Genomic DNA, 18,496 nt, shown 5'->3' on the forward strand with positions numbered 1-18,496 from the left:
AAATCCTGAATGTTAATTTAACTCATGGAACCAAATGTGTACACGCTCAGAATTATACTCTTGTACACTGTCAGGGTTAAATGAACACTCATGATTTAATGCGTATACCTTTTGTTCTTATGTGTTCTTAAGTGACTTGTCTGACTAAATACTGTAAAGGTTAAGTAATACTATAAAAGATAACATAAGGATGGACCATATTAAAGCTACAATCCTGAACTTGTTTTAATTAATAAAACATTTAAATCAATCTGTATGGTAGAGTATGTTAATACAATTATAACAGTACATCTCCAGTGATTGGAGGAAGATTTGTTATTTTCCATTGGGAAATGTATAGACCCTGTGTCAGGTATAGGACACCTACTGGATGGTTATCAGTACTGCCTGAAGAGCATAAGTGCATTATATCCCCTGTCCAAGGGACAGGTCTCGGATTGGAAGTGCAGGAGGAACTGCTCTTCTGGGGAAGCTTAAATAACTCCCAAACCCCTGCATTACCAGGTATCTCCGTGGCGTGCACCGTTAAGCATCAGGCTTCCAACCCAACGCCCCGGGATCCCAACGTTGTTATTTATCTTATCTAGTGTGTAGCAAATTATTTTATTGGGATTAAGGTTAGGTATTATTTTATTGGGATTAAGGTTAGTTTTAGGCATAGTTTTTAACCAGGGGCGAAGGCTTCGCCCCTGGTTAAAAACTATGCCTAAAACTAACCTTAGTTAGGAACTGCTTCGCCGCGAAGCAGTTCCGCGCACGTCACAGAAGAGGGCCTGTTACTACGACCCGGTGGGAAAGCAGGGCTCGATTCAGGGACACCCATCGACACATTGCTGGTCTGGCCTGGAATCGTACCTGGGACTCACTGACTCAGCTATAGTTGCCCCATTTGAATAACACAAATCTTGTATTTGGTTGTCACTACTGTAACTTTTAATCTAATGGGTGTCGGTGTCATATTTTTTATTTTTCTTATTTTTCATTTCTAAACTTTATATGATTGAGCACAAAAGGACCCCAATTGAAACAAGCCATTGGCTTTCTTGGGTTTTTCTTTCTTGGGTTCATTCCTATTTAGATGACCTTGTATTTAAACTGTACTTATTTCACATGCTTTTTTTCTGCAAACCTCTAAATAAAGTATTCAATCAATCAATCCAGCCAGCCAAATACATACATTGGAGGTCTTTGACATGAACTTGCCAAAGGTACTATCCCTTTAACATGACAGTGCCTCCGTCGCCCCGCCCCCAAGATGGCGTCCCACCACGGCTTGTTGTTGTGTTGACTTGAGCAGACATGCAGCAGTGAGTGTTTTCTGTTGAATGTCAACACTTCACTCACTGTCTGTCACTGTGGATGAGCTTCACCATTCATTCCACAAACACACAGTCCTCCTGCCACGGCAGCCTGATCATTCTTTCACAACTCGGGTGAGTTTTTACCTTCGTTGTTTGCCTGCTTTAATGTGTCTTCATCGTACGCGGTGTTGCCATGTCCGCTTATTATAAGCGACTTTGGGCTTGTTTTTCTGTAAAGTTGCTTGTAATTGTGTTTTTTTGGGCTTGGTGTTTCCAATCGTAGATTAGCCAATCTACAATGGCGACGCGTTGTGAGTTTATAGATAAGCTATTTTCAAATAGCCGATGTTTTAGGTTTAACGTGCTCTTGTAGTCACTTCTTTTGGGCTTGTTTTCATATACCTGGTTGCTTGTTTCTCTCGCTCAACCTGGCAACTCTGGTACTCTCGTACGTTGAACATAGCCGATCTGCAAGCTCACAACGCGTCGTACAACGACGCATAAAAAAACAAAACAAGACTGTTTTAAGATGTCGAAAGCCTACTTTCCTTAGTGGGAACACTCTGAGCCCCCCACCTCACGTCTAAAACGCACTTTCTGGTCAGAAAAGAAAATATTCCACCGGGTGGGGAAATTGTTTTAGATGCTCCACTGCGCCCCCTACAGATCTGGTCAATGGATTTCCATTTCTATTGACAAGGTCTGTAGGGGGCGCAGTGGAGCAACTAAAACACCCTCTCCACCCGGACCAGAGCTAGACATATCATATATTCACCTGTTTCCTAGGCTGTGTGTTTTCCACTTCCTGTCGATTTCATTGGATATCATTGGTCATCTGACCAGTTTCATTGGATTTCATTGGATCAAATCGACAGGAAGTGGAAAACACACAGCCTAGGAAACAGGTTCTCAAACTTTTTCATGTCAAGGACCCCCAAAAGTATATGTATTTGGCTGCAAGACCCCCCATCTCAAAAATATTTTGTGCCAGGGACTTTTCAAAAATAGCAGATCTACAAGCTCATAATGTGGCACGAAGTGACGCTCTATGAGCATGTATATCTGCTATTTTTGAATAGCAAGTATAAAATATGGTTAAAGTGGTTAAAATGATTGTGACGCTACATTAACTCATTTTGTTGGGGACCCCCTGTTACCCCCCCAAGGACCCCTGGGGTTCCCCGGACCCCACTTTGAGAACGAATGATATCTGGCATCGACCAGCAACTATGTGGTTCACTGACCACAGCGACTTGTTGACACGTGTATTAGAAGGTCATAATATTAATAAACAGCCTTCACCTTTCATGTATTAGACTCATAGTTCAAAGTGCAAACACTGTTGATAAATGTAAAAAAATGACATAAGTATGACCTAGTGCTTACAGCTTACATAGCTACTGTAAACTGTGTGTGTGTGTGTGTGTGTGAGAGACCAGTGACCACACTGTAACTTCAGCTCACCAATGCCAACAAGTTTAATATGTAACAGTCACAGAACTAACACACAAGGTGAAGTCTTGTGTGTAACAGTGTCAATGTGTGGCTACCTCTTCATCACTGTTACACAGAATAATTATTGTCCAGTGCCACTGCTACCTGTGCAGTAGACAATAAAATGCCTTTGGGACGTAGTTAACCAGTGAAACCAGCACAGGATCATTGACATTAGTTCTAAGTTGACAGCCTGATAGCTTTACCGTTGACATATTTTCACAAACCTTTTTTTTCCTTCTTCTACCCTTCTAACAGTGACGTCTCTTGAGATTACGGTGAGAGGCACACAGCAACCGCGTATTCGTGACGCACCATGTCCATGTTCAGCACCGGGCTGCTGGTGCTCACCTCCCCCCTCCACACCCTCCCCCTGCGCATCGCTCCGGTGCTGAGCTCGGCCGCCCAGGTGGTGGAGCGTACCCTGTACGTCCACCTGCACCCCGGCCTCAACCTGGGCGGCGGGAGCCCGGCTCGGCCCGTCTTCATCCCCCCCGTGGTGGACCTGTCCAGCCTGATCTCGCGCCTCTACAGCAACGCGGCCGACGTGTGCGGGCACCTGGACGTGCGCGTGCTCCTGACCAACGTGCGCGCCTCCGGCCCCGGCGGCGCGGGGTCGGGCCAGGGTTGCCCCTTCCCCACCCCGCAGGCGCTCTCTCACTCCCCGGAGGTGGTGCTGACGGACTTCCCCGTGCAGGACCCGGGCCAGTCCCTGCTGGTGGCCCAGTGTCTGCAGGGGTACGCCGGCCACTGTTACGCGTGCGGCCCCGGCCTGGTTCCCGTGCTGCTCCACCCGCAGCTGGAGGAGCTGCAGAGAGAGGTGGAGCGCGTCGAGCAGGAGAAGGAGGGCGCGTCGAAGGACTGCCGCGAGCAGGCAGAGCCCCTGGAGACCTACAGCGACGTGGTGGTGGGAGGGACGTTCGACCGGCTGCACGGAGCCCACAAGACGCTCCTCAACACGGCGTGCCTGCTGGCCAACAGGAGGTTCCTCATCGGGGTGTGTGACCAGGAGATGCTTAAAAGTGAGTGTTTATTGTAGGAGAGAGAGGGAAGTGGAGGTAGATAGAAGAGATGACGTAGGGCTGTCACGATTATGACATTTGCTGTGACGATTTAATTGTGTTTTTCACACCAGAATATGAATAGAAATTGCATTTCTGTTTGGCTTTTAGGCTTTGAAGTATGCACAGGGCAGATGTGACAAATAAGCAAAATATACAAAGAAATGACTGACATATTTAATAACTTTATACTTAAAATATTAATAGTAAAAGCAGCTTGTAGATCTGCTATTTCCACTATTTTTGAAAAAGTTTGAAAATATATGTATATATATATATTTGTGTATATATATATATATATATATATATATATATATATATATATATGACGATGATGCAAAATAATTGCGACTATCTCACATAATTACCGATAATAAGACGATTATGTCATAATTGTGACAGGCCTAATGACCGGCAGTGAATGTACTAAACCAGATTCAAACCCATGATATCACTATATGGTCTGTCTGACATATAGTCATGATATATGTCTCTTCAGGGGTTTAAAGTTGAGCTTTTAAGGATGTGAGACTGACACAGTTTGATAACAGTCATGTTATGGTGTCTCAAGCCAGTCAACTGTTCCACAATCTTTGAATGCTATTGAGAGTCTGTACTTCGGCCTCCTAAAAGTCCTGCACTTGTCATCTGTTTGTAATTTCCATTCAGGAAAATATGTTTTGAATGTTTATAATATATTTCTGCTAAGCAGCAAGCTAGATGGGCTTTGACTAATTTGATTTGCAGTAGGACTTATTATTTACCAGACTGCACAGGCAAGATAGAAGTGGGAGGGAGGAGGGACATCCACTTTATTTACAGCGGATTGTCTGTGCTTCCGATGTATAGATTGTTATGCAGAAGTATTAGAAGATTGTGTGCGCCAACAGTCTGTCTCAAGAAACTAGTCACGTTAGGACAGTGAAAGAGGACCGTTGGTAATTATTTCCTAGATTGTTCATTGCTCCCCAACCCTGTTAATGTTTTCCATTTGTCACCGTGTTAATGCCTGAAAAAAACATTGCGACGTCACGGACCCAGTGACAGCAGTAATATTTTATCTGGTCTAGGATTACATTATCTATACAGAAGTAGTCTGGGAGGCTTCGGCTCAAAGCCTGGACAGCAGGGGCGCGGCCACTGCTTTCTGATTCAAATCAACAGCCAATGAAGAAAAGGGGGCGGGATCCACATGCAGTGGGTGTTGCATGTAAATAGGAGCGACGGGAAGCAATTTCCCCTTGAGAAATTGCGGCTGCCATTTAGTCCGTGAGCCAGGACCCCAAAAATGGGGTCATCATTACCATCTGGGGGGATTAATTCTCATAGTGATTTTTGGGTAGGTATACACCCCTAGAGCTAGGAAAAATGTGATAGCCTTGCATCAGTGGTAGCTATCTGTGTGTTATCACTCCTTTTATAACCACAAGCCAAAACACAGTTTTCAAAATCCGAATGAAGCATTCTACTTCAAACTGATGGTTCTCTCTTATTATTGACCCTCTCTCTCTGAAAAATGGTTGGGATAAAGCTCAGACTATATATTGTCCAGAAAGGTTGTTAAAATTTGCATATCTAGAATATGTTTCTATTACAGGCAGTGACAACATAGTGACTATATGTGACATAAGATGTACTTTGGTTTTAATGAAAGATGGAACACAAAGGGTTCCTTTGTAAATTACCTATATATTTAAAACCATGTTTACATACATAGATTCTAAGGAAATGTATTATGAAATTCAATAAACAGAATATAGTGCAATGGGTAAGAAAATATCCAAAATGGCCACTATACACGCCTGGCAATTTTTTACTTTTAATCCGCTTGTCTTAGAATACCTCTGTTTAATACCTCTTTTTTAGGGTTTTCATGTGTAGAATCCATTCCTGATATTTTTTTAATATCAGGTCAATCATGTCAAAGGTCAGGTCAAGGTTAAAATTGACCTCTGGGAGAACAACAAATGGAAACAACTTGATGAACATTCATGGTTCACTATTCATGATTTTGTTTTGTGACATGTCACAAGAACTGGTATTCATAATAACATGAATGTAAAATGATATAATCTAATGTCAAATATGTATCTTTTGCAACTACATCTGTATTCTCCAACCCACATCCTGTTCTACCTCATCCTTACAAGTATCCTCCTTATTAACATCACTCCTCATCTGTAGCTTGAACATATCATCAGTAACCATCTTCACCAGAGCAGTTACAGTACATCAGTGATGTACTTCTCACTCTCTGTGCCCTAAATTGATATTGCACCATGTCACATAGCTCTGACGGTGGGGTCACCCTTAGCAATGACAGGAACAAGAATATCCTAGATCCTATCCAAATTTTGTGACATCAAACGACTTGTCAGGTGGGGCTTGGTGGTCTGCCACTTTCCACAACATCACTTGTAAATAAATGAGCCCACATGTGGTGCAACAGGTTGGTCGGTGTTGGAGGAAGGGCCATTGACTTGTGGCACCCACCTCACCCAGCACATCAGGGTAGCCTGGGAAGTTCCCTGCCAGCAAAGTGTAGTGTGCTCTGATCTTGCCTTTGTCATACATATAAGACTGTCCCATCCCAATGCTCCATCTACACTGTAGGTCCACCTGATACACCCCAATACACAGCATACAACAGGACAAGAACATCAGTGTAATCACTGAGCATGTGTATCACACCCTTTCCAGAGATGGCTGCATCAGGGATATAGCATATAGGAACTCATGGTGATGTCTGCCTCATCATGACTAAATGCAGTATCTATCGTCAGCACTGAAGGTGTACAACATGCTCAACGGCTTCTGCTTAATGTTCTTACTCTTCATGATGACATCTCATGTGGGTAAAGGACATTACTATTCACAACAGCATGGGGGCAAATTAGCCAAGGATGGGATTGAAGAGATGATCTTTCTGTGTGTGAGGAATCCTACACCCCAATATTTTATGACCAAGACACACCAGTGCTTCAACTCTCCCTCTGTTTCTGCACATTTTGGGGAAGGCTTCAGTCCACTCCACTCACATGCATCATGACAGCATCTTTCCTGATCGTTATGGCAGTCTGCTCCCCAGACTGGTCAGCAGAGACAGTGATCCAGAATCCATCATGGTGCCGACAGACAAGGTCTAGCTTAGCCTCTATGCTATGGCATGGAGCACATGCATCTTCAGCAGGCACTGGGTTAGATATCAAGCACACTGCACATGGCCAGCATGGAAGAAGTGCTTCAGTCATGTGCTTCATGAGAGAAAAGGTGAAGTTAATGTCAATGTGTCTCCCTGCGCATTCAAACTGGTGGATGTGAAGTGTAGGAAGAAGTTGTCTACCCACTGTCAGCCAGTAGGATGGAGATGTGCAGTGTCCAGGTAGGCTACTGCTGTATCTGTTCAAATGTCTTTGGCCAAGTTGATAGAAACCACTTCAGAGTGCTGCTGATACACTCAGGACTGACCACTGAACTTGCCTGTCATGTTCTGCAACCACATGCATTTCCACTTCCAGTGCTGAACCTTGCATCAGTTTTGCAATGCAGCTGAAGAATGACTGTATAACATTACAATTACATTATAGAGCTTATATACCTGCAAGGTGTCAACAAACGGCTCCATGTCAATTGTGAGGTGAATAGGGCCTGCTGTACATGTCAACCAGTGACCATATCTGCTGCCTGCTTGGACACCTGGTTGGACGATAAGGTGCGAGAGACCTTGACCTGACCTTTAGCACATAGGCCAAAGACTGACCAGCAAGTCAAAATATAACATTAGAAATAGATTCTACACCTATGAATGCCCCCCCCCCAGGTCCCCATATGAATCACGTTCACGAAGTTCACAGATTCCCTCACACAACTGCAATATTTTGTTGTTTTTAACATAATTTAGTACAATGGAACATCACCATGGGATGGACACCATCTTTGATTTGGCAATAAAAAATTAACTGATGGTAATTTCACTGATTCAGGCATATTTCTTGAACCCTAAGACCTAGTTTTAGACACCAAAACCACCTTTCTAGGTTGAACAGTATCATAAAGCCATTTAAGCTCCTGGCAGTCATATTGGACGCCATCTTGAAAATGATGGCTTTACGAGAAATATAATTTCCTAGATTTTTTTGTATGTTCTTAAGCATGCCTAGACGTACCAGAACCAATTGAAAAACCTTTTGTATATTTTTTTGGGGGGGGGGTTAATAGTATGTTTTCATATATTGACCCATGTAATTTTCGCCTAGTGTTATAACATAAAATGCATGATAGCACCCATAAAGCTACCATTGGTGCAAGGCTATCACATATTTTCTAACTCTAGACATGCATACCTTGACAAAAATCACTATGAGCATTAATCCCCTCAGATGGTAATGACCAACCCCCCTGGCTCACGGACTAATTGTTGTGTACTGCTGTTTGCCTCTCGTCTGACTTTTTAGACAAGTTGCACAGCTCTCAGACCGGTAAGAGGCGTGTCCGCTCAGATTCTGAGCGTAAATTACATCCCGCCCACAAATACCAGGGCTTTGGCCCAGAAGTTCCTCGCCCCTCCCGTTTGTATGCGAGAGCTGGCGAAAACGTCTGGGAACTCAGATTAATACAGAAGGTACTGTTTGATTGCAGTTTGCTGCAATCATACAATCGTATGTATTATACACAGTATATTGACTGTTGGAGAATGTACATCGTGATTTAAAGTGTCATAGTAATGACAAAAACATGAACTTTGAAATATATCAGGACAAAAGGCAAAAATGGCCCTAGAAATCTGAAAATGGCTGTGAAGGGGGGAAAAAGTCAATTGTGAGAAATGATCATTATTGTATTAAATATACATTTTTCATTATTTATATGTCTGATGATGGTCACATCACAGCACCTTGTCGTACAGCGAAATTATGCATTAGCCTCATTTCCACCTCATATCTTGTCATTACACCACACTTGTGGGGGTGACTCTGAGTAAAAAGTTATAGAACACACATTTACAAATGCCCCAAAGATTATGAATACATTGAAATGCACTTACTTTAAACGGGGGATGATTAAGGATTACTGTGATTATGGTAAGCTCACACCATACCTGTAACTTTCACTAGCCCCCAAAAAAAAAGCTTTTAAAAAAAAGATAACTATTCAAAACCTTTTTTTCTTCAATTAATTGAAAATCAATGCATTTAATCGAGTACATTCTTAACGGCAATTAATCGATTATAGATGAATTGTGAACATCCCTATGATGATGAGAGAAAGTTGATGCTTCTAACTAACTCTTCCTCCTCATCCTTCCTGGACTCAGAGAAGGTGTTGAAGGAGTTGATAGAGCCCTACCCGCTCCGCGTGCAGAGGCTGCAGCAGTTCCTGCAGGACGTCAGGCCCTCGCTGCAGGTGGAGATTGTGCCGCTCGACGACCCCTTCGGAGCCTCCGTGGTCGACTCGGAGCTGCAGTGCATTGTGGTCAGCGAGGAGACCAGGAAGGGAGGCGAGGCCGTCAACAGAAGACGTCTGGAGAATGTAAGTCGGAGCAGTGGTGGAAAAAGTACTAAAATGTTTTACTTAAGTAAAAGTATCAATACTGCAATGTAGAAATACTATGTTACAAGTAAAAGTCTGGAATTAAAAATTTACTTGAGTAAAAGTACAAAAGTATTGGTATCAAAATTAATTTTCACAAGTTTTCAATTGTATAAAATGTATACAAATCTTTGAAAATAGCAGATCTACAAGCTCACAATGCGACACATTGTGAGCTTGTAGATCGGCTATTTTCAAATGGCCAAAATGTATATAGGGTCGAAGCGGTTAATGTATGTTCTGTAATAACAATCAAAATCTACAAAGTAACTAGTAACTTAAGTTTTCAAATAAATGTACTGAAGTGAAAGTACTAGTAGTTTCTTTGCCTTTGCTGAGATGTAGCAGAGTAAAAGTACTGTAGACTGGAAATGCTCCAGTAAAGTAAAAAATACCTCAAAATTGTACTGACGTTAGTAGCTGCTACAAAATCTACAAAGCTACCATTAGTTGAACTGGCTTCAACTGCAGCTACAAAGCTACAAAAGGTGTTGTTTAACCATTTCCACTAACCTTCTCTCTTCACACAATTCCTGCTTGTAATGCAGGTAAACTAATTATTTCGGTCAACCAGTTCCATGTTCTTTTTTTAACCCCAGGCTTTATATTTAGTTGGGCGGACGCATGCTTGACACCAATGTCAAGCATGCAAGCAATGTTGATCAACACTTCAACAGCGACTCTGCGACAGATATGCTATGTCGCTTGGTAGCTGCCGGTTAGCCTGGGACCAGACGAATCTGCGAGTGCAAAAAAAAAAATGCACTCTGCGATTTGGGTCTGGCACCGCTCCATAGAGAATCCATTTCCTGCTCCAGAAGACGTGGGTGACCAATCCGGGCCCAGTATTCGAATATGGGAGACTGTAATTGGTAGTTGGTTTCAGGTCTAACCAATTGCGTCGAGGGCCATTGTTTTGATTCTAAAACAATTATTTTGAACAATGCAGTAGATTCGTTACAGACTGCCACCGTTTTCAAGACGAGGCTATTATTCCATCCACAGTCAGACAACTGTATTTATGCGTTGAGAGTGTCTTGAAACTAGTTTCACACATACCCTTTGTATGTCTTTAGAACACTAGGTTAAAGTCTGGACGCCAACAGAGTGGGAGAACATGGTTATAAAATTGTAGACCCAGTTATTTCAGCACAGACAGCAGGGAGTTGCCCTGCTTTAAAATGAACACAAATTCAAAAATGTCGCTGGGCTACAGTGGAACTCATTGCACAAATATTATGTTTGAGAGAGGATTACACATGTCTTTTGTTGTGTGTGGAGGTGTTGAGCACACCAAACTACATTCCATGCAGTTGTGATTAGGCACTTAACCCATTAAGACCTGAGGCCGATTCTACAAATAAAATGCCTTCTAAACCAGTAGTTCTCACACTTTCAAGATTTTTCAACAATGTTCATAAATAGCAGATGTAGAAGCTCGCAGCGCGGCACAAAGTGACTATTTTTTAACACGAATATGACACAGATGCCTTCCCGGTTTGAATGGGTTAAAGTCTTCACTCTTTGAGTGAGAATCGATTGTAAGGTTTAAGTTAACCCACACCAGGAAGAATCAGTTAAGTGAACGACAGGTATTAATACCGAGTTAACCGTAAGTACAATGACTGTAAGTGAAATGCTCTTTAGACTGACCATCCAATCTCCTGTGAGCTCATTTGAACTGCAGGACCAACACCAGTGTGCTTGAATAATTCTCTATCAGAAGACTTGACATTTCATAGAATAGAAATGGCTGTATTGTATCTAGAGTCAGTCTAGCTGCATAGGGGTGAGTTAAGGCCACTCAGACATACAGTAACGTTTGTCTAGCCTCCCAAGCTACACCATAGAAATGTTTATACAATGCCTGCAGTGCAGTATAACATATTTACTAGTACAGTTCTATTGCTGCTTCCATTCAACAAAAAATTATGAATTACTAGTTGGTGAATATTTGCATTGCTTTTTCCATTAAGTTCTATCTTGTCAAAGTCTATGCAAGAATATTGAGAGACCATACTGCACAACAGTATGCATGTTGTGTTACTAAAACTATTACAGTATAATAGCCCCCATTCATCCACATTGCTTACAAACGGGAATGGACCAAGACCATTCGTATTATCATTTCTAGGCAAAGTAGGGTATTAATCCTTTTGTACTTATTCTTAGGAATGTGCATATATTTAAGCACAGCACAAGCACCTTGTGGTAGAACCGGTGAACTGTAATATGAAACGTAAATGTGGATGACAATGCATTTCTGCACTCTGATGAGAACAGAGTTTAAAGCAAGTCTAATCTGCACAATATTTTGTTCTTGCTTGTCAACCCACAGCTAAGCTGTCATACGACAAAGTAGAAAACAGGGCATTCATTTGTGAAAATAAATACACGAAAATAAACTTAATAATATGAAATACGAAGATACAAGGTTTCTGTCCGACATTGATGATATCTGACACGTTGTGTGTTGTGTTCTCCTGGTGTCAGGGTTTGCCTGGCCTGATTGTCCATGAAATCCATCTGCTGAAAGACGCCCACCACGACACAGAGACAGAGGAGGAGAAGATCAGCTCGTCCAGCCTGCGCTCCCGTCTCCTGGGAACCCTTCTCACCCCGCCTGAAGTAAGCCCTGCCAACCACAATGTTTTTGCATCTACAATAAATTAAGGACTGCATTTGGATAAGAGCATCGATACTGATGCTGGTATCTGCAACGGCAAGTGATAACACAGTACACTGAGCAGTAAAATGCAATAAAACGATAAAGAATAAACGTAGGAGCATTGAAGAAGTAAGATTATAGTCAAACATGTATCATTTATGGAGGATTTATTGTTTGTTGAAATTCTGTAAGGTGTTCAGCTCGGACACACAGCAATTAGTGCTGTTAGCGAAAATAGCAGATCTACAAGCTCACAACACTACGCGATGAATTGTGAGCTTGTAGATCGGCTAGTATTTTCGCTATTTGAGGTACAGCAAATTATATAGGGTATAAGTGGTCAAATAGAGGGCTGAATAGCACTCGCATGTGATGGAGAACACTGTTGAACTGAACCGCTCTCTAAACATTGTCATATTGTTGACCGCATTCTTCTTGCCACTGCAGAGCTATTGTGATGGAAAGGGTTCACATTCCCATCTCCACCCTTCCCCATTACAATGGAAACATATTAGGCTTTTATTATGTCGTCCCTCACATTATAATGCCACTGTAATGTTATCTGCTTTAGCAAAATTGCCCATACAATATTAAATGTAAACGGTATTGGTGCTTTTATCATCCAAATTTGACTTCTCAACAAGATGTGGAAAGGAACATGAATGTTTTCGCCCTAAACTCAACACAATGTTCTGCCTCCCTGCCACATTTCTAATAACATACGATAATACAATATTTTTGGTCAAATGTACAAAAAAATTGTAAGCACCTTTCATATGATAAAATGTGTCTGAAGTGGTGTTGCAGTATAGAGAACAATCTAAAACTAAGTTGACATAGTTATGAGCAGTCATTTTACTGCTTCACTATGGTTGCTGACTTGCTGAAACACACCCTTCAGGTTTTGAAACTTCATTGTTGAAAATGTGTAGGATCCCTGACCCTTCTGACAGCAGCCCTGTCTCGTATTGCCCTGAATCAGGACAGGTCCCATCTCCCTGCTGTCCCGTACGTCATCGGGCTGACGGGAGGCAGTGGCAGTGGGAAGACCTCCATCGCCAGGCGCCTGGAGGCCCTGGGCGCCGTCCGCATTGACAGCGACCAGCTGGGTCACGAGACGTACCGGCCGGGGGCAGTCGCCTACCAACGGGTTCAGGGGGAGTTTGGTTCAGGTAATGGAACTTTTATCAACTTCCTTTGATTGATCAAAACCCTCGTATTCTTCACAGTCATCACTATCCATTATTGCAGAGTGAAAACTGTTTAACAAAGTACAAAAAAATAAATGTTTATATAATTTATACAAACAGTTTATTTATATTAACTTTATTTGTATAGCACCTTTCTTACATAAAGTGCAGCCCAAAGTGCTTCACACAAAGAAAGAACCCCAAACATAAGCCTTGCTATATTAATATATCAAAAATGGTACGTAAAGGGAATGCCCATTATATGAATTCCAGTCTATAAAAGTTAATTTTAAGAAATTATATAAAAAAATAAAAATAATTGACAAACCCTTTTTGAATATTGATTTAATACTTAATTTTAGACAGAAATGCAAACGGCCCGGGGTACAGTCATACATTTGGGTTACAAGGATAACACAAAAAGGTCCTGGGGACTTTACAACACTCCTGTTTGTTTAAATATTCAGATTTCACGTTATATCTTATTACCTTCATCTTAATCTCTCAAGAACAGATTCTGCTCTGCGTTGGAATCTGTCGTGAAGGTTCGTCATAACGTGTACGCACTGTGTGGGCGTGGGCGTGCCTTCAGATCAGGAAGCAGGCCGCGCTTTACCCAATCAAATGTAGTGGGCGGGATTTACGTGTCCGCTGATCCTTCCCTACTCGAAACAAGCCGAAACTAATTTAACAATAGCGTCCGCGGAGCAGACAAAACCACGGAAAGATATTCACATTTTAACTTGCTCTTTCATCATAGAAACAAGTGGGCTTATAACCAAAACGATCCATGTTCTCTGGGAGAAGTGGTGTTAGTGTTCCGTGTAGAAATATTGTTAGTGGGAATGAAAACATAGTCGCACCACCCGGAAGTGGAGCGTGAAGGCAGACCAAAACCCCGGTTTCCTTTGCGCACGGGTGCTACGTCGCCATTGTCCCAGAGCCAGTGAGAGATAGTACAAACAGCAGAGGGCGCTGTTTTTCATTCTCACTGGCTCTGGGTTCCCAGATTGCCTTCATCTTAATAGTATCTTAATACCACTGTGTTCTGTTGAGAAAACATGCATTAAATAGACAATGATATGGGATATTGGGGGATTTGTTCTTGCTTTCAGACATCCTGAATGAAGACAAAACCATAAACAGACGCGCACTAGGAAGAAAAGTCTTTGGTAACAAGGTAACATGATCAGTACAAATAGCCTGTTTTCTATGCTGCAACACCAGTAGTGTCAGAATATGGGCTAATGGGACTTTTGTTTGTTTTATAGGAGCGGTTAAAAGCGTTGACAGACATTGTGTGGCCAGAGATTGCACTTCTGGTTAAGGAAAGAATCCACCAGGCCAGAGAGGAAGGTATTATCAAGATATTAATATTATTTCATTGCTACACACATTATACTAGAGAGAGTAAAATTATAATTATAGATTTGTTTTTAGGACTATAGTATATGTCTAAAGTATAAATCGAACTTAAGAGCCTTTTTCCCCAACCAAATTTAGGACGATCTCTCAGGATTTAGGATCTTCCACCCGATCATAACAGAGCTATGTCAGGGAACAATCTGTACAAGGATAGAAATGACCTCTCTGGTGTTTTGTGTCTTCTTGTCCTGTGCAGGTAAAAAGGTGTGTGTTGTGGACGCTGCCGTCTTACTGGAGGCTGGCTGGACAGACATGGTCCACGAGGTCTGGGTTACCATCATACCAGACGAGGAGGTACTGTAAACCTCGATGCTTGCATGATTCTGCTTAACTGGAGCTCAGGGGTGTCACCAGCTCAGCCAAGGAAAAAAGTCGATCTCACGACCACAAAGGTCTCTGTGGCTAGGAATCAGTAGCGTATATCTGCAATCAGTTCTTGTACAGTCCAAGACCAGCATCAACACACACAGCTAAGCTTAACCTCTTACAAGATTGTCCTGTAAACAATTTAAATGGTGAAAATAGCAGGTCTACAAGCTCACAGTGCGACACGCTATTTTCATTATTCGCCATCCGGCAAAGTATTTAATGTTCACTTTCTTCTGGAAGTGGACATTGATATTGATATTGATCCTATTCACACGTCATTTGGATTTCATAGAGTTCAACATGGTTGACTACCTCCCAAGTATGATGTAAGTGCAAAATGGCCGTCATGTGAACATGGTGATTAATATGTGAATTGGTCAGAGAATACAGTATCTAACATACAGCACCGACTCAAATATCTCGTCGCTAGAGGCTTTAAAACCTTGACATTTGATCTGTAAAAATGAAAAAATAATGCTTTGTGTCTCTCAAAGTAAAGCAAAGGTTCCTTTTTGCTCCAAGCTAACAAGCTATTGCTGCTGTTTCTATAAAAGAAAAAGCTAATCCTCGTAGGGTCCTCGGGTCCTTTTAACCCGGTTTAACATTTTCAACATGAATTAAAAGTATGTAAAAAAAAATTGTTCTCTATGAAACTTCTATTTGCCTTATTTACTGTACTAAACGTGATAAATTTTCATTTTCATGAAAATGAAAATTTTCACCCAGGGCCTTCGGGTCAAAGTGACCCGAAGGCCCTGGGTGTGACTAAAACACGAAGACCCTACGAGGGTTAAGCCAAGATACCAATACAGCAACTGGAAAGTTTCTATTTTAAAAATGATATGCAAAAACCTTTCTCCCCCTGATATGACAAGTTCAAGGAGGAGAAAATGTACTTTTATAGACTCTTCCACTAAAGCAGAAATGTTTTAAAAGATCTCTGCCTGTACCTCCTAGGCGGTGTCGAGGATTACTGAGAGGGATGGGGTGAGCAGCGAGGACGCTGTGAAGAGGCTACAGAGCCAGTGGTCCAATGCCAAACAGGTCGAGCACGCCAACGTGGTGCTCTGCACACAGTGGGAGCCTGATGTCACCCAGAAGCAGGTCAGAAACACACACACCATCTGTTTTAACACTAGCCAAGTTTTGAGTGTGATAAAAGTGAGGAAATAGCCAGCACACAATGAATGTCCTTTTCACATGGTTTTATTTGCCTCTCACGGACAGAAACAACGGACGCGTTTCAACCAAACGGGTCTTACTCAGCGTTGTCACGGCATAATGCCGTGCCGTATAAAGGCTATTGTCCTTCCCGCAGCTGGTTCGAATCTGGCCAGAGGATGTCATCCTCTCTCTCTCCCACCTTTACTGTCTCGCTATTGGGCTTGCAAAATAGTCCATCAGTCCTGTCACTGTGACATTTAATTTCACCCGGTCTCTTTGATCTCAAAGGTACTCAAGGCCTGGAACCTTCTGCAGAAACGGATCATACAGAGACCAGAGGCCAATCCGCCGTCCTGAACCCTACATGAGGACATGTAAGCTGACCCACTACCCGATGTCTCACACAGTTTCATCTATCAACTGCACACGTGCACAGCAACACTTGTGTCAAGTCCCAGGACATCTTTCACAAAAACGACCCCGTAGAGAAATTTGCCTTAAAGGAAGAGTGTGACGGGGCACTGTGACATTGCAACTAACCCACGGAAGTGGGTCCTTCAACCAAGACTTTGTGCCTGATCGATATTTTGTGGGGTCTTAGCTTAAGAGCTTTTAAGTCTGGGCATTTGAGACATGGACAGAGGCGGAGCCCCTCTACATTTCCCTCGATACGGGGAATGAATTGTTATTCCGATTTTATCAAAGGTTTTCTGACAAATCCCCTGCTGCTTTTATACAGATGCCCATTTGTTTAGCTGGAATGCATGTCATCTGACAATCTTTACTGTACAGACCAACAACACAGACACAAGAAGTAGCCCGACGATTAGATATTGATATCTAATGTCTGCTGCACAACTATAGAACAGTCGTTAAGCACTGCCCCTTAATCACTTTCAACTTTGCGTTCCTATTTTGGGCATGTCATTACTGTATATAGGGGCTTAGACAACAAATCTGTCGGATATCAGTTGAAACAACAGACTTGTTACAGGCCAGCCAATCAGTTACCTTAGTTCTCTGGTAAAACCCAACTTTTTATTCAGACCCATGATGTCATAGTCACTGGGTTTGACCACATGAGATTTATCAACTAACGATTTACTTGTAAGACGGGTTTAGCAGAGTATAAATTTAACTACAAATGTAATTGACAGGAATTAAAAGTTAAATATGTGATTGTGTAGGACTTGTGTGGAATATTTCTAATAATGCTTACTATATGCAATAGCTCACAAATATAAATAAAGGTAAATTTCTGACATGTGCTACTTTCAGTGTGGTAAGATCCTGTGTAATGTGTGTAGATAAGAGCAATTAAATGAATCAGGTGTATACTGTGATAACGGACATATCTGCATGAAATATTTTATTTTCTGAACTTATACCAAGATGAAGTTGTACATATGAGGAAAAAGTGGTGGCTCCTAAACCAGCTTATCATACCCACAATGCATTGTACAGCCAGAGCAGAGGGTAAAACATTAAAATGGCTGTGTTCATTATATTGCTGGTGGTTAAGTGTGTTAGCCAGTGAAATAGCCTGACCTCAAACTCCCAGATCATGAGCTTGTAAAAATTGGTTACCGGTTCAAGAACCACTGGCAAAAGAAATAACATGGCTCAATTAACACAAGTTCAGTAAGAGGGTATAGCGGGGGAAAGACATTTAAAAGAAGCATTAACTTGATATACATTTGAAAACATGGTCAGTATATAAACAATATTCAGTAAGTGAAGTAATAACCATTGAATTGTGAAGTGCATTGACCATTACAGTATATTTCACAGCTTTTACTGGAGTTGGCAAATTATCAGCTTCCCCCACCACACGTCTATTGGGTAACAAATACATTCAAAGGTAAGAGAATAGTCATATACAGTACATATTCCCAAGAAAGAGAAACGTTAGAGTTTATAACTTTGCTGACAAATGTGTCCAGAACTAAAATGAGCAGAAACCTCAGTAACTGGTGTTGGTTTACAAGCAGACTAATAGTTCCACAGGTTAATCGGTTGCAACCAAATCATTCACTCCTATTGTTAAATATTATCTCTACATGCCATAGAGTAGCTGATTACCATGAGCCCATCTGTCCTAGAATACAAGGTTTAAAATTCAGTCTTTTAAGATTTATTTGTCATGTAATATTAGCAACACATACATTTATTAAACACCACAAGTTAAACATGCAGACTTAAAACAGAGGTAGTTAAACCCCATATAAATTACTT

The 18,496-nt window shown here is 41.8% G+C and overlaps 1 protein-coding gene across 1 annotated transcript; it reads left to right on the forward strand.

The window, feature by feature from the left end:
* The first annotated feature begins 1,266 nt into the window (after positions 1–1,266).
* LOC308105239 (bifunctional coenzyme A synthase-like) lies at positions 1,267–18,408 on the forward strand. Its single transcript, XM_080455875.1, has 10 exons — positions 1,267–1,433; positions 3,054–3,817; positions 9,171–9,385; positions 11,939–12,073; positions 13,096–13,285; positions 14,419–14,483; positions 14,575–14,659; positions 14,925–15,022; positions 16,055–16,201; positions 16,550–18,408. Exons 2-10 carry the CDS (start codon positions 3,112–3,114, stop codon positions 16,616–16,618), a joined length of 1,710 nt encoding a protein of 569 aa, XP_080312001.1. The 5' UTR covers positions 1,267–1,433; positions 3,054–3,111; the 3' UTR covers positions 16,619–18,408.
* The last annotated feature ends 88 nt before the right edge of the window (positions 18,409–18,496 follow it).

This window comes from Gymnoscopelus braueri (genome assembly GCF_963280865.1).
Source record: "Gymnoscopelus braueri genome assembly, chromosome: 17".
NCBI lineage: Eukaryota > Metazoa > Chordata > Actinopteri > Myctophiformes > Myctophidae > Gymnoscopelus > Gymnoscopelus braueri.